Source organism: Rhincodon typus, chromosome 15, assembly GCF_021869965.1.
Source record: "Rhincodon typus isolate 14 chromosome 15, sRhiTyp1.1, whole genome shotgun sequence".
In the NCBI taxonomy this organism is placed as follows: Eukaryota; Metazoa; Chordata; class Chondrichthyes; order Orectolobiformes; family Rhincodontidae; genus Rhincodon; species Rhincodon typus.
Genome location: NC_063346.1, coordinates 16,750,999 through 16,768,205, shown reverse-complemented (window position 1 = coordinate 16,768,205; position 17,207 = coordinate 16,750,999). Strand labels below are relative to the sequence as shown.

General features: G+C 40.8%; 1 protein-coding gene across 1 annotated transcript in view; it reads right to left on the bottom strand.

Annotated features, from left to right (window-relative positions):
- The window catches only part of LOC109918145, an 89,452-nt gene that overhangs the window by 39,456 nt on the left and 32,789 nt on the right, over positions 1–17,207 (bottom strand). The window contains exons 7-14 of the mRNA XM_048605957.1: positions 14,598–14,653; positions 11,913–11,965; positions 9,848–9,975; positions 8,207–8,363; positions 7,927–8,113; positions 4,255–4,361; positions 4,028–4,069; positions 1,403–1,598 (exon numbers count right to left, since the gene is read on the bottom strand). Of these exons, the coding sequence (XP_048461914.1) occupies positions 1,403–1,598; positions 4,028–4,069; positions 4,255–4,361; positions 7,927–8,113; positions 8,207–8,363; positions 9,848–9,975; positions 11,913–11,965; positions 14,598–14,653 (926 nt within the window). The remainder of the gene's footprint in view (positions 1–1,402; positions 1,599–4,027; positions 4,070–4,254; positions 4,362–7,926; positions 8,114–8,206; positions 8,364–9,847; positions 9,976–11,912; positions 11,966–14,597; positions 14,654–17,207) is intronic.

Genomic DNA, 17,207 nt, shown 5'->3' with positions numbered 1-17,207 from the left:
ATGAGCACAGCAGGTCAGGCAATATCAGAGGAGCAGGAAAGTCATGTTTCAGGCCTGGGGAGGGGGAAGGGAGCTCAGAAATAAATACAGGGAAGGGGGTGGGCCTGGGGGAAGGTAGGTGGGATGGTGACAGGTGGATGCAGGTAGGGGTTTGTAGAGATTGATCAGTGGGAAGAGGGAAGTGGATAGGTGAGAAGGAAGATGGACAGGGTGTATCAGGTCAAGGAGGCGGGGATGAGCGGGAGGGCTGGACATATAAGGTGTTCCTCCAGTTTACATGTGGCCTCATTTTTACAGAGGAGGTGGTCCAGAATGGACATGTCACCAAAGGAGTGGGAGGGGGAGTTGAAATGACTGGCAACTGGAAGGTGGTATTGATTGCAGCATACGAAACATAGGTGCTCTACAAATCAGTCCCCGAGTCTGCACTTGGTCTCCCCAGTATACAAGAGACTACATAGGGACTAACGGATGCAATAAGCCAGGTTAGAAGATGTACAGGTGAATCTCTGCTGGATATGGAATGATGGTTTGTGGCCTTGGATGGAGGTGAGAGGGGAGGCGTGGGGGCAGGTGTAGCACTTCCTGTGGTTGCAGGGAAAGATGCCGGGTGAGTTGCATAGGTTGGTGGTGAGTGTGGAGCTGACGAGGGAATCATGGAGTGAGCAGTCCCTATGGAAAGCAGATAGGAGTGGGGTAAGGAAATATCTTTTTGGTGGTCGGCCAGACATGTCTAGGTAAATTTTCACACTTATGGGGAGATGCCACTGTCACAGCCATACTGGAATGGCTTGGCTAAGGGTCATTTAGCTCTGGAGCACATGCCTTCATTATTAATGCCAGAATGTTGTCAGGGCTTCTTGCCTTTGCTGTAAGCCATACTTTCAGCTGTTTCTGATAATCACATGGAGGGAATTGAAGACTGGCATCTGTGGTGCTTGGACATTCAGGAGGAAGCTAAGATGGGCAATCCATTTGGCATTTTTGATTGAAAATGGTTGCAAAAGCTTTAGCCTTGTCTATTGCTCCGATGTGCAGGGCCACCCCATTTTGAATACAGAAACACTACTGCAGCTTCCTCCTGCAGTGAGTCGTTTAACTGCCCACCACCATTCATGACTGGACATAACAAGAATGCAGAGCTAGATCCGATCCATTATTAGTGAGATCACTTAGTTTTATCATATGCTGCTTCTGCTGGTTGGCTTGCAAGTAGTCCTGTGTTGCGGCTTCACCCAATTAACTGCCAATGTAACACTGTTGCAATTTTTATTTCCATCAATTCAAATGATTGAGGCAACTCTGAATCATAGGTTAACTACAAAACTTTATTTCTTAATTCTTTTTCCACTCTTGCTATTACTGAGTTATGTATTTGCTGGTCATTTTCTCATTCTTGTACCTGTTCAAAGCCTTTCACTCCCAGCTCTGTGTTGAGTTGCCCAGCAGCAGTTGTGTCCTTTGTGTCCTCCCCAGTTGCACTGGACCTGACAGCCAAGCGCTCCTCTGCTCCCAGCAGCCTCAGCTCTGTCAGCTGTTCATGAATGGCATGTTCTATCTCTGGAGACAGTTTGGTTGTCCTGAACAATTCAACACATCTGAGGAAAAATTAAAAGGCAGGTTCATTTGCTGAAACCCAAACCTAATTTAGAGTATTTTGTTCAACCTACAAAAGAAAAGGTGTAAGATTTTCTTTTTGTTTTCAAATAAGTCTCAATATTAATCAATTTCCTTTCTGAAACTTTGTAAATTTGTTTTCCAATTTGTATTTGATTCTGGCTGCGTACCCTCATTAATTGACTTGTCACAGTTGCAACATTACACCTTTAAGGGAACTAAGTCCTGACTTTATTCTGAGCATACCGTCCATCATGTTGTGTGACAATATCACCACTCAAAATGGGAAAAATTACAAATAAATGTAGCAGTCAAAACTGGGCATCCATGAGGCACTATGGACTGTCAGTTGGGGCAGAATTGTATTCTACACAATCTGTAACCTCATGTCCTGACATGCTGACAGTCTATCTTTACAGCAAGCCAGATAGTCAACCCTGGTTCAATGGAAGTACAAGATAACATGCACCAGGTATACCTAAATGTGAGGTGTCAATCTAGTGAAGTTGCTATAAATAGTAGGTAGAGTCACCGTCATCCCAGAGAATTGTTCTCTCACTGGTGAGAGACAACTAACGGTGAGGTTAACCTGAGGGTGACCACACGCCAACTGAAATTGTGAAGCAAAGACCTTCATGGTGTTCTCAGCCAGTAGCAGGAATGGAACCCAATACTGTTGGTATCACTCTACAGTGCAAGCCAGCTGTCCAGTCAACTGTTCAGGACTACAGATTCACTATACAGTGAAACATGCAATAGATGGAACTAAGAAATCCCACAATCAATGGGTCAGATCAAAGCTTTGCAGTCCTGTTGCATGCAGTCACAAATAGTCTTTGACAAACAATTAACAGGAAGAGAAGGCTCCACAAGTATCTGTAGCCTCAATTATAGAGGAGTAAAAGGCAAGGCTGAAGCATTTGCAACCATATTTAGCTAGAAGTGCCAAGTGGATAATTTGAGCAACATACAAGTTTGGACTGAGAAGTGGTGGGAATATTCATACTGCATAAGTTCCATATAATGACCATTCCAAAGAAGAATATGTTTAACAACCTTCTCTCAATAATCACCAGTATTAACATTACTGAACTCCCTATAATCAATATCTTAAATGACATCGATTTTCAGAAACCTAACTACAACAAAACAAATACATGATGACAAAAGCAGCTCAGAGGTGAGAAATTCTTGATGACCTGACTCACTAAATTCTTCCATTACTTGCAAGCCACAAGTCAGGAGTGTGATGGAAAATATTCCATTCGCTTAGATAAGCATTTCTCCAACAAGGCTCAAGTAGCTCAACACTAATCAGGGTAGAGCAGACCTCTTGACTGGCATCCTATCAACTTCTTTGGAATTCACTTCCTTCATCACCAGTGCACCATGACTACATGTGCACCACCTACAAGTTGTCTTATAGGAACTCACAAGTACTTCAATAGTACCTTTGAAAACTGCCAATTAGAAGGACAAGAGCAGAAGGCACATAGAAAGGTCACCAGCTCCAAACTGCATTAAATTTTTGAGATAATAAGGTGTAGAGCTGGATGAACACAGCAGGCCAAGCAGCATCATAGAAGCAGGAAGGCTGACGTTTCGGGCCTAGACACTTCTTTTGTCTTCACTTCTAATGGTAACTGTCTATGTCAACTTGTCACATAGTCATCACAGAGGCAAGACTGATTGCTTTAAGTTTGCTAAAATTGCAGCCTGAAAAGTTTACACTGGTCATTGTTCTATAACTGTGGACTTGGGAATTTATGGTGGAAATGTGAAACTGTGTTTACCTGATCAACTGCAGGTTGTATCAGATTGTGGATAAAACTGCAGGTTGTATCAAATTGTGGACAACCAATCCTGTTTGACCCTGAGCAAATTTTCCATCTCCATATCCTCTCCATCACAAAACTTGTATATAAGCCCAGGACTTGCTTGAACAGTCACATGTGTCTCTTTGTCAGTTTTAAACTTAATTATTCTCCTGTGTTTTAAGTTGGCATTGCATCTTCCACCCTCATTAAAGTACAGCTCAACCAAAGCTGTACTCCCTGTTTCCTTATGCTCACAAAGTCCTGCTCACCCGTGTGCAAGTATTCATTCAGCTACATTAGCTTCCAGTTAAACAGCTCCTTTCTTCTGAAATATCAATCATTATACTTTCATGGCCTCCCCCAGTCTTTATAACCTACAAACATTTGAACTGGAGACTCTCAAGGCACAATGACAGCACTGGTCTCCTTCCCAATGGTGTCACATCTCTGTACTGTTCCCAATCCTGATAAATCAGACTCAGTTTACTCATAACAGCTTTGTTCTTATAAAATCTGCAAATCACAAATACAATATCATAGTAAATGAGCTGGTACATGGTAAATTCTGTCAAAGTATTTTTAATTGAGTTTACCTTTCACACAGTTCACGAAGATTTTCATCTTTATTTCCATTGCTAAAATTCAGAAAGAGCATCATTAAAAATGAGGAAGTGATCACAGCTGACAGAATTCTGACATGTTGCAGATCAGTGTGCGGTCAATTCAAAAGTGCAATTGAAATTGTATCAATCTAATGTTGAAACTGAAGTTGGATTTTTCCAATCAGATTATATTGCTTCAAGTAACAGAATGACAATACCAGGCCATGTAGTTCAGCTCTGTTACTGTTTGCTGAAGACAGCTGTTCTTTTTCATCTGATGTTCCAGGGCTGCAATTGTGACACAGAGTCCAATAGGTACAAAAAACTGATAGACAAATAAAAAACAGGATATTAACTTATTAGGAATGAGCTAATATTATTTATCACTTTAATTCAATTATCCAATTGATCCTATTGCAACTATTTGCACAATATCAGAATACACTTGTTCTTGTTTGCCTTGGCTGCATTCTAAGCACCATGAAAGAGTACTAAGGCATCCAAGTCTGTGCAATTCTGTACTTCAGCTAGATTTACACATGTCAAGTAGGCAAAAGGACAAAGGCCAAACAGCAATCATGTTTGGAATAGATCTAGGAAAATATATCTGGGATAAGGATTTTAATTTCCTGAAATGTGAATAGCAATCCAAAGTGACCTATCCACAGCAGTCTCTGGTATGTCAAGGTGTCTGGAATTGTGTATTGTGTTCCAAAGTTCACTAGCAGACTTGCATCAATTAGCCAGATGGATTGGCTCAACACACCTTGTGTTTATATGGTTACATTCCCTGGGAATTCTGCTGGCAAGTTCAAGACGACTTGACTCTATAAGAGTCAGCATCGAGAACAGTTACCACTAGTACAAGTTTTTAGCTTTGCATACATGTTAATTACATTATTATTTTGATATCTTCACATATTGTTCACGACTGATGAACTGGTTTAACAATTAGGCCACGTTCTTCCAAATTATTTCCTTAAAATGTCGCCATTTAGATTAAGTTTGTTAATCTATTAGAGTTATTACCCTAGTGGGTGGAATCTGGCCTCTGATCATAAAGTTGCAAGTTCAAGCCCTACTCCGGACACTTGGGCACCAAATTCTAACCTGATGCTACAGTGCAGTGCAATGCTGAGAGAGCTGCACTGTCAAAGGTGCCATTTTTTTGTGGATGAGTTAAAAAAAAGGTACAATCTGCTCTCTGAGGTAAAAGATCTCATGGCACTATTTTGGAGAAAGGCTTGACAGTTAGCTAGGGTGTCCTGGTCAATATCTATCCCCCAGTTCAGATCATAAGAATGGATTATCTCATCAGTAATGCGTTGTTTTTGTGTTATGTTATGTTTTTACAGTTATTACGCCTTTAACAGATATGCTCCTCATATTATCACTGTATCATAACATGTGTCCTGAGGGTATATATCACTCAAACTCCATCTTAATTTGGGCCACTGGAAGCATGACACGTTAGTGAAAGTGTGCTCCGCAGAAACCAAATCACTTAACATTAGCACAGACAGTAAAGTGCCTCTGATGGTAACATTTGTATATGATAGGAGCCACAATAAGATGCAATAGATGGTTAAGTCCTTCTTCTTAACTTGCAATAAGACTGTAAAGGAAAACTTGATCCAATATCAGAGCATTTTTTTTATTAGCCAGCTTAACAGCTAAAGGTGACAAAAATTCTTCAAGCAAAATCGTGAAGGCACAATACTGTACATGGTCAAAAGCATTTTGATTCACTATATAGCATAGGCACAGTTATACAAAAATACTTCTTTAAAGACAGGGAACTAACTTTTCTTCACTGTTTTTATGAGATAATATGGCAAAAATTGTACTCACGCATACTGTTTGCATACACATAACAGGTATCTGCTCTGCAGCATCTATAATACACTGGCCATTGGTTAATATGATAGGTTACATATTATACACTATGTTGCTGAGTTTATATGTCAAGTGCCATTGCATCAGGATTATCCCAACAAAAGCTGTGTAGAAGATACCCATTTGATTTTTTTTTAGTTGCACAGAAAATCAAAAAAAAAGTTAAGTATATAAACAGACCAACTATTTCAGATTAGTTGGCAGATCTACCTATCACCTGAAATGATGTAAAGGTGCCGGTGTTGGACTGGGATGGACAAAGTCAGAAGACACATGACACAAAGTTATAGCCCAACAGATTTATTTGAAAACACAAGCTTTCAGAGCGCTGCTCCTTCGTCAGGTGATTTCTGACTTTATCTCTTGAAACACAGTGAAGGTGGAGAGGCAGGTGAGGATGAGCACAATGACATTCCCTCTTATCTCTCTCTCATACTGCAGCAAGGATCACGTTAAGACTGGGGAATGCTATCCACAGTAAAATCTGCTCACTGAATGTTGTGAAAGAAATACATGCCAAAGTTAGGACCCACTACTGACAAGTAGGAGAGGGCCATGGTTGGTAACTGGCATAGTTTTGTGTGGGCATCCTTTGGATAAGGAGTCTGTCTGACATTTGGAGTCGCAAGATAAGTGAGCCACAAAACACTGCAAATCGCACACCTTGCAGACTTGAAAAGGTGTCACCATGTGTCACTTGGTCAAAGTATTGGAATGTCAAAACTAACAGGATTGTGTGTGTACCTACGCCACCAGGACTGAAGTGATTCAAGATGGCAGCCCACCACCACCTTCTCAAGGACAAAAATGAATGATCACAAATATTGGTCTTTCCAGTGATCTCATGAACACTTTTTTTTAAATTGACCTGGAAGACTAATGTATGCTGTCAGCAGGAGCAAAGCAGCAGACGTGTGTGGAGGAGTAGCCCATTCAAAATTCTAATTAGCCTTTTAAAGTAACTCAGTAATTCACCAGCTTTAATTTACACCAGATTAAGTCCCTCCATTCTGAAGCATGTTCACAGTATTCTGATAAATGTTTGAAAATCTTTATTTGCTCAACTGGTCTTCTGCTGTCATACTCACAAGAGGGAAAAGTAATGTGGGAACAAGTCATGTTAACATTAAGGATATAAAGAACCGTGTGCAGCAGGTTTATAGTAAATTAAAAGAAATATTAGCAATGTACTTGAACATTATAATTTCATTTCTGAAGGCCAGCTTAATTCAAAATGGACAGATCTGGTTAAGTTCTAGTAGCTGTTGAAGGTCAGTAAATGACATGAACTGCACCAATCTCTATTCATTCTCCAGATGTACTGAGTGCACAGCACAAATGGAAATGACATCAAGAACACTATACCTGATGCATTCTCAATTCTGAGTAGCCTCCTACTTTTTAAACAAAACATTTGAGAACCAATTTTCTAATGTTAACAGAGAGGCTGTTGTGGTGAGCCAGCATTAATGAGTATTATTGAATCTTGGGAGTTTCCATTCACTTAAAGTAATGGATAGAAAACCACAGTCAGTTTGTCAATGAGTTTCTGATTTGCACAGTCAGACCTAGCAATTTGGCCAAGTGAGTGACCCTGACAGTATCTCTGTTAGTCCTCACTGACTAATTAACATATGTTCAGCATTAAGTATTCTTTTGCAAAACTTCGAAATATTATAACTATTCAGATGGCGAATTTAAAACGCGTGTCACCCTGACAATTTCTGCTAAACAGCATTGAAACCCTGCTCGTAAATGAATCACTCAAAATGGCAGTTCAGCAATAAATCTTCCACAATTTTTGGACCATCTTTAAAAGTTCATAAAAACATCTTTCTCCGGAAACCTCATTTGGATGGGGAGGTGGGACAGAGTGAAGCTCAGTTGCTAATACTTTAACCTTGGTCAAACAGCTATTGTATTTACACACACTGACAAAATGTTCAAACAATATCCGAGACACACAATGGCATGTTTGCTTTCTGTCAACCCACCTGATTCCTAAGGCGGTTTTGCACTTCCAATAGTTGTGCCAACTGAGCTCCTTTACTGCCTACCACTGCAGTACATTGGCATGTCTTATCAGAGAGTGCCAACACCAGCTTGGAGCATGCTGGCACCACAGGTTCCTGCAATTTTTCAAATGGTATAAAGTCTGGAGCCTGCCGACCACTCTCATTTCTAAACAAAGGGGAAGGAAATCCGTTATTTTTTTAACATTAAAGGAAAATATTTTGGTAACTATATTGATTAGCTTTTCACAAAAAAACCTACCTGTAATGAAGTTCCATTATGCCCCAGCCACGAACAGTTAAATTCAGACGGTAATTTGTCACGCACTCATGGATTCTACTTTCCCAGTTTAGTCCCCCATATATCACAGGAGAAGCATCCTTATCGATTGACACTTGCAGGTGAAATAACTGACCTTCTATGGCGGGAAAATGAAAAGTATGCAATGGATAAATCGGATGATACCCGAAATATGTTTATATGTATTGTAACAAAAAACATCACTCAAAATGTGTATATTGTTGAAAAAGGAGAGAAGTTGCAAAAGCTTTTTATCTTTATCTTTCATCAGAACAAACACAAGAATGACAAGTGGCAAATCAATAACAACAACTTATAGAGTAATAGAGATGTACAGCATGGAAACAGACCCTTCGGTCCAATTCATCCATGCTGGCCAGATATCCAAAATTAATCTAGTCCTATTTGCCAGCATTTGGCCCATATCCCTCTAAACCCTGCCTATTCATATACCCATCCAGATGCCTTTTAAATGCTGTAATTGTACCAGCCTCCACCACTTCCTCTTGCAGCTCATTCCATACATGCACCACCCTCTGCCTGAAAAAGTTGCCCCTTAGGTCCCTTTTAAATCTTTCCCCTCTCACCTTAGACCTATGCCCTCCATTTCTGACTCCCCTCCCCTGGGAAAAATATTTTGGCTATCCACCCGATATATACCCCTCATGATTTTCTAAACCTCTCTCAGCCTCCCTCATCATCCCTCAGTTATCCCTCAGCCTCTGGTGCTCCAGGAAAATAGCCCCAGTCTATTCAGCCTCTCCCTACGGCTCAAACCCTCCAACCCCCTTGTAAATCTTTTCTGAACCCTTTCAAATTTCACACTATCCTTCCTACAGCAGGGAGGCCAGAATTGAACATTGTACTCCTACAAAAGAACAGGATGCTGATTGGTTGGCAATTTGAATCTGATTGCCCAAGGCAGTACAAAAGAGAGACCAATAGGGAACCTTTGGTTCTGTACGCTCATGGAAAATTAGAAAAGGTGCATGGCTTGAACTTATTTCTTTCATTTACAAAGAATATGCTCCTGCAGATCATAGAATCCCTACAGTGTGGAAACAGGCCATTTGGCCCAACAAGTCCACACCACCCCTCTGAAGAGCATCCCACCCAGACCCATTTCCCTACCCCTGATTTCCCCATGTCTGACCCAAACATCCCTAAACACTGCGGCAATTTAGCATGGCCAATCCACCTAACCTGCACATCTTTAGACTGTGGAAGGAAACCGGAGGACCCGAAGGAAACCCGCATAGACACAGGGAGAATATGCAAACTCCACACAGACAGTCGCCCAAGGCTGGAATTGAACCTGGGTCCCTGGCGCTGTGAGGCAGCACTGCTAACTGCTGAGTCACCGTGCCATGAAACATGTCACTTCCAGAAAGTGTAAAAAAGCACCAGATAATGAACAAGAAGGATAATTTTAAATTGGTTGTTAGCATTGTTGTTAGTACACTTGGAACTGGTCCGCAAATCTTTCCCAATCAAACACAAGACACTGTTCTTTGGGTTTGCAAGTGGTTGATGATGATCTGGCCAATACATAGATATAGAAGCCTACCTGAATTTAGTAGTTGATATGTTCCATCAACTTACCTGCTGTAAAACTGATTCTGTACAGGTCAGCAATGTTCCCATCATCAGCAATATCAGTTAAAGAGGCATCTGACCAGTCAATCCCAACCTTTTTTCCGTTTGGAAACATCACATAACCTATTGTCATACTGAGAGAACATTATGAATATTTAAAAAATTAAACAAGTTTAAGTTCCTTTTAATGATATTTGACATTGAAGGCAATATACAAATGGAAGTCTTTTTATTATACTGATCGTTATGTTCTTAAAGGAACATAAGAACATAAGAACTAGGAGCAGGAGTAGGCCGTCTGGCCCTTCGAGCCTGCTCCGCCATTCAATAAGATCATGGCTGATCTTTTCGTGGACTCAGATCCACTTACCCGCGTTCTCACCGTATCCCTTAATTTCTTTATTGGCAAAGGTATTTCATAACTTGAATCATATAGAGCAATAGAGGCTGTTCAGCTCAACAAGTCTGCATTGACCCTCTGGAGAGTATCCCACCCAGACTCCATCCTATCCCCACATTTACCATAGCTACCCACTTAGCCTGCACAACACTAGACATTACAGGGCAATTTAGCATGGCCAATTCACCCAGCTTGCACATCTTCAGACTATGGGAAGAAACTCACACAGTCACAGGGATTCACCTGAGGTTGGAATTGAACCTGGGTCCCTGGTGCTGTGAGGCAGCAGTGCCAACCACAGTGCTGCCCCCAGTGAAGTAGGGCTCATCTGGGATATAAATCTTGTTTACTGCTGTTACAAAATGCAGTTTGCCAAGTGATTTGGCTTCGAAATACACGAAGGATCTGAAATTACACATACTAATGATAGTTCCAGCCTTCAGTCTCATAGGATAATGCATTATGAAAGTCAACTCTCTGTTACCCTGGTCCCTGTGTATGTTAACACTCTCCAAAAAGACTGGAGTGTCCTCTCCAAGGTGCAAGCCTGGGAAAAATGTCAAAGATACTACTTGACCTCCCCATTCAAGGGCAAAGCAATTCAAAGCACAACTTTCAGCAACTGCTTGATTGCAGGAGCTGTCAGAAGGATGATGCATTCAGCCTGTCTTCCCGGTTTCTGCCTTGTTTCCTCCCTTGGCCTTCAACTCTCCTGCATTATCCATAAGGCAGTGGAGTTATTTTCCCAGAATTGAGGCTTTAATTCATGAGAATTAGGGCATGTCCATACTCTGGCGAGCCTCACACTGCAAGCCTGGAAGCCAAACCACTTATATGCTCCTCTGCAACTATAGCATTGGGCTACATTAATTTCCTGGGCTGCAGCAAGTGACTTGCTAATGGGGACAGGGAAAGATTTACGTACTTGACTAGTTAACAAAAGTGATAATTCTCTTCATCTACACAGATCACTTCAATCCGTTGGACAGACAGACATTAATTAGTAACTCATAATACATATCGGAAAATGTCAGGCCTGGTGTATTTTGACACAAGTGAATCTTTAATGGAGCAATATACCTTACAACCAGAACAATCTCAGCTCCTGAAAATTTACTTTAATAAATGGAGAGTGTCATTCCTTCAGAATTTAGTGTTAGAGATTTTGTTAAAATCAAAAATTAAAAACATTTTTTAACTTTGTCTATTTCTTACTTCAGTTCCATCTCCTTCACTTCTCTTTATTTTGCCTTTTTAACAATTTCACATTCAATTAAAACACATATTTGAAACTTGGTGTGGTTCAGTGAGGACCTTTCAATTTACTGATTGATGAGACACACTGTTTTCCTATTTGCACAAATCCCAGTTCTCTGAACTAAAAAGAATATCATGTTATTTTCAGTTATCTTGCAAATGGCCACAAAAGTCCTGTGGGTAGCTTCAAGTGCCATGAATCACAATGATAAAAGAAAGGCAAAAATGTTTTTATGCAAGTTAGAACATGGAACAGTGCAGCACAGGAACAGACCCTTTGGCCAACCATGTAAGTGGATGGATTGACTACATTAGCAATCTACATTCAATCAAATGCATAAATTCTCTCACCTCCAGATAAAATTCTGAATGCATTATGAACCTCATCAGAACATACCAACACGCATTACTTACTTTGTTGTGGTTGCAGGAATGGAGAGAATTATTAAATTCATTGATAATCCATTCTACAAGAAATAACAGAATGTATTTATAAGCCTATTTTCTAAGCAACGTAAAACAATCCCAACAATGTAAACACTTTAGGCTAGATTCAACTCACTCCATGAATGCATAGGCAATTATTTTCTTTTTTTTTTCCACAGGAAGGGGGTCTAGGCACTATCAACGAGGCCTGTTGATACAGTTGTCTGTCTTTCACTTAGAGGCTTATAAGACCATGTCAGAGGGCAGTTAAATTCAACTACGTTGCAGTGGATCTGGAGTTACATTGGGTCAGACCAGGTAAGGATGGCAGATTTCCTTCTCTAAAGGTTATTAGTGAACCAGATGAGTTTTTATGGTAAAGAGAGATAGATTTTTGAACAGGAAAAGGAATTAAGGGTTATGGCAAGTGGGCAGGTGGGTGGAGATGAGTCCACACAAAAAGATCAGCCACAATCTTGTTGAATGGCAGAGCAGGCTCGATAAGCCAGATGGCCTACTCCTGCTCCTATTTCTAATGTCCTGATGTTCTTACAACTAGGTTCATGGTCGCAATTATTGAGTCTAGCTTTCAATTCCAGATTTGTTTATTAATTGGATTTAAATCCCACAAGGTGCCAAGGTGTGAAGTCTACTCACATCCTGGAGAATTCACTTGGATCTCCGATTACTCGTCCAATAAAATTATACTAAGTAACAATCTCCAAATTGCAAACTGATACAGAAATCAACAAAAATGTTTTGAAGAAATAAATTGTAGAGTGTGATTGGTATGGATTAAATTTTTTCCTTTGGTGAAAATGTAACCAAGTGAGAGAAACATTTATTGTAGATGCAAGCAGATCATTTAACTAGGACTAAACGAGAAATTGCTCGAGAAACTCAACCCTGTTCTGAAAAAGGGTCACTGGACCTGAAATGTTAACTCTGCCTTCTCTCCATAGATGCTGCCAGACCTGCAGAGTTTCTCCAGCAATTTCTGTTTTTATTTCATGCTTCCAGCATTCGCAATTCTTTATTTTGTTTTATCCAGCTAGGACTGTTCACTTGGGTACAAGCTGAAAATTAACAAGCCCTCTCCAAGACTTAAAAGGAGGATACTTTCTTCTTGGGACCATGTGGTAAATCTTTCAATCGACGCATTGAAGCTGTGCTGTTAATACCATTACTGATCGATTTCATTCAGCAAGGCACAAATGGAACTATGGTTCTAATCAGACAGACACAATGAAAAGGTTGTTTTTTTTGGTCACTTGGTAGCACAGTAGCACAGTGGTTAGCACTGTTGTCTCACAGCACCAGGGACGCAGGCTCAATTCCAGCCTCGGGTGACTGTCTGTGTGGAATTTGCATATTCTCCCTGTGTCTGTGTGGGTTTCCTCCCACAGTTCAAAGATGTGCAGGTTAGGTGGTTTGGGCATACCAATTGTCCCGTAATGTGCGAGCTAGGAAAATTAATTGTAAATGCAGGGATGGGGTGTGGGGTCTGGGTGGGATGCTTTTTGGAGGGTTAGTCAGACTTGATGAGCCAAATGGCCTCCAGCTGCACTGTAGGGGTTCTATGACTTTTTTTCACTGGATGTGGACATTGTTGGCTAAGGCATCATTTATTGTCCATCCCTAATGGCCCTTGAAAAGCTCCTGGTGGGCTGCCTTCTTGATCTACTGCCATCAATGGTATGTAGGGTCAACCACAGTGCTATTAGGATGGGACTGACCGACAGTGAATGAATATCAATAGCTTGAAAGGGAACCTTCAATTTTTATGTAGCTGCTGCCTTTGTCCTTCTAGAGAAGAGACAGATCATAGATTTGGAAGATGCTGTCTTAAGACCCATGATGAGTTGTTACAGTGCATCTTGTAAATGCTACACACTGTTGACACTGTGCCGCAATACAGGGAACGCAGGGTGAACCTGATAAACAGGGTGCCAATCAAGCAGGCTGCTGTGGCCTGGGTGATGTTAAGCTTCTTACGTATTGTTGGAGCTGTGCTCATTCAGGCAAATGGCGATTGTTCCATCACACTCCTGACTTGTACCTTATGGAGAAGGTCTGGGGAGTTAGGAGGTGAGTTACTTGCTGCAGCATTCCCAGCCTCTGACTAGCTCTTGCATATTTAGAAATGTCAAATCAAGCTACAAATTTGAAAGAATAAATTGTACAGAATATATAAATAAGTCTTTATTTTGAAAGTAGAGTAATATACTTTTCCAGTTAACATTTTCATACTAGGTCTTTCACAAAGGGAGCTTCATTTCTGCCTTCTGACCTAATCATGGTACAGCAACTGCAAGAATTGAAGATAACTTGACATACTTGGGATCTTTAGTAATGAATCGTATATATTTAAAATTAGCTTAGAGTATCAAATATCAACTAATTGTAAAGAAATTTGAGATAGTGTTTGGACTCACTTAAACATTCCTATCACAGTGTTAATCCATGTGGAACACATTTTTGTATCACGTGATACAATTAATTATCTACAGTACATGCCACATTATAGAAGCATAAGGACTTGCATTGAAAATAAAATGTGCTAGTGAAATAAGCTATGAAAATCTAAATGTTCCCGAATAGTTATATTGGAATACAAGTACGGACATATCAAACTGGTTGCATCATGATCCTTTGGAAAGTTAACATAATTACCTCAAAGTGTGCTAAAAGCAAAACATAGCGATGCATATGTGCCCAATTTCTGATACCTATGGATAAATATTAACATTATTAGGACCATCATTCATTTTATAACTTGTAATTTATGTAACATCATGTTAAATCACTACCACTCTGAACATCCCATGAATCTTTTCTTGGGGTATCATTAGCCCCTTCTTTTAAAAAATCCAGGGTTTTGCCTCTCTGGGAAGTTACATGGCAGGTGAAGGACCACTGTGTCTTTTACTGTCCATAGGTTTCGTATATTAATCATAGAATCCCTACAGTGTGGAAACAGGCCCTTCAGCCCAACAAGGCCACAATGCCCCTCAGAGCACCCCAGCCAGACCCATCCCTCAACCCACCTAATCTACACATCCCTGAACACTATGGACAATTTAGCATGGCCAATCTACATAGCATGCACATCTTTGGACTGTGGGAAGAAAATGGAGTGCCCGGAGGAAACCCACGCAGACACGGGGAGAATGTGCAAACTCCACACCGACAGTCGCCCGAGGGTGAAATCGAACCCAGGTCCCTGGTGCTGTGAGGCAGCAGTATTAACCACTGAGCCTCCATGCCGTCCATTAGAGTGCAATTACAGAAAGTCAAATAATTCTAAATTTATAAACATTTGTATGGCTTTTTTTTGCTTAAGTGTGTTAGAAAGAACATTTCCAGTATAGTCATCTGACAGTATAGAACTTGAGAATTGTTGACAAAAATATGCATTTTGTTAAAGCTTCTCATCTTGTACTCTTCAAGACAATTCACAAGAAATACTAATGTAAAGGGAAAACACCATTTATACTGCAAGAGAGGGGAGTTCATAGACAAGTGGATTATGATTGGCAGAGGCATTGCCATGGAGAGTGTACTAGTTAATTGTAAACAACATATACTTTTTAAATTTTCCTTTTCTTTGAATTTGCAATGAATTACGAGAAGGATTATTTTACAAGCAAGGATTGAGTAGCAAATTGCTACATTTTTCAAAAGCAAGTCACAGAAACTCATTGCAAGTTGTGTTTATACTATTGCTTTATTCAAGCTGTTTGTCGATTGGTTGGCACCAGTGACTGTATACAAAGAGCGATTCGGCTGGCAACAGGGTGCAGATTGGTCTGTGGAATTGCTATGAATGTCAAAGGTCATTAACCTGACAGCAACTCACTGATTGCTTCCTAGGTGAACAGCTTGTAGGCGTGAACAATGCATGGACAGTAAAAATACCTGACATCTGAAGAAAGCCAATTATTTTCTCCCCCTAATTGCTGTGCACTGTAGCTTTTAACGAGTAACTATGAGACTTTCAGTTCATAATCAATTGCCTGTGCCTCATGCAGGACCTGGAGAAAGAAGGTGAAGAACAGAAAATCCTGGCAAGCAAAAGGATCATGGAAGCAAACCCTGGGGACTGGAGTCATTGAACCAATTTTCAATTTTCCCTCTCTACCTTAACACAAATTCTTTTGTTCATCTGTGGCTGCCTATACAGTTGTGTAGACAGGTTTTAGAAGGGGGTTATGGTTTTAAAGAGTAGAGCTCCTGTTGATAGTTCATAGTTATTTACCTGTGGTTAGAATCTATTTGTAAAAATAGTAGGTGTTATTAGATACAAAACTGGCTGTCCAACAGAAGACAGAGGGTGGTAGTAGATGGAAAGCATTCAGCCTGGAGCTCGGTGATCAGTGGTGCTCTGCAGGGATCTGTTCTGGGATCTCTGCTCTTTGTGATCTTTACAAATGACTCGGATGAGGAAATGGAAGGGTGAGTTAGTGATTTTGCCGATGACACGAAGGTTGGGGGAGTTGTGGTCGGCGTGGAGGGCTGTTGTAGGTTGTAATGGGACATTGACAGGATGCAGAGCTGGGCAAAGAAGTGGTAGATGGAATTCAACCCAGAAAAGTGTGAAGTGATTTATTTTGGAAGGTTGAATTTGAATGCAGCATACACGGTTAATAGCAGGATTCTCAGCAGTGTGGAGGAACAGAAGGATCTTAGGGTCCATGTCCATAGATCCCTCAAAGTTGCTACCCAAGTTGATAGGGTTGTAAAGAAGGCGTATAGTGTGTTGGCTTTCATTGGCGGGGGAATTGAGTTTAAGAGCCGCAAGGTTATGCTGCAGCTCTATAAAACTCTGGTTAGACCACACTTGGAATACTGTGTTCAGTTCTGGTCACCTCATTATAGGAGAGATGTGGAAGCTTTAGACAGGGTGCAGAGGAGATTTACTAGGATGCTGGCTGGACTGGAGGGCAGGTCTTATGAGGAAAGGTTGAGGGAGCTAAAAGGTTGGAGTGAAGAAGGACGAGAGGTGACTTGACAGAGGTGTGCAAGATGATGAGAGGCATTGATAGAGTGGATAGTCAGAGACATTCTCCCAGGGCGGAAATTACTATTACAAGGGAGCATAATTTTAAGGTGATTAGAAGAAGGATTAGGGGAGATGTCAGAGGTAGGTTCTTTACACTGTGGAATGCGCTGCCGGCAGTGGTAGTGGAGTCAGATACTTTAGAGACTTTTAAGCGACTCTTGGATAGGCACATGGAGGATAGTAAAATGTAGGGTATGCAGGGCAGGTTGATCTTAGTAGGA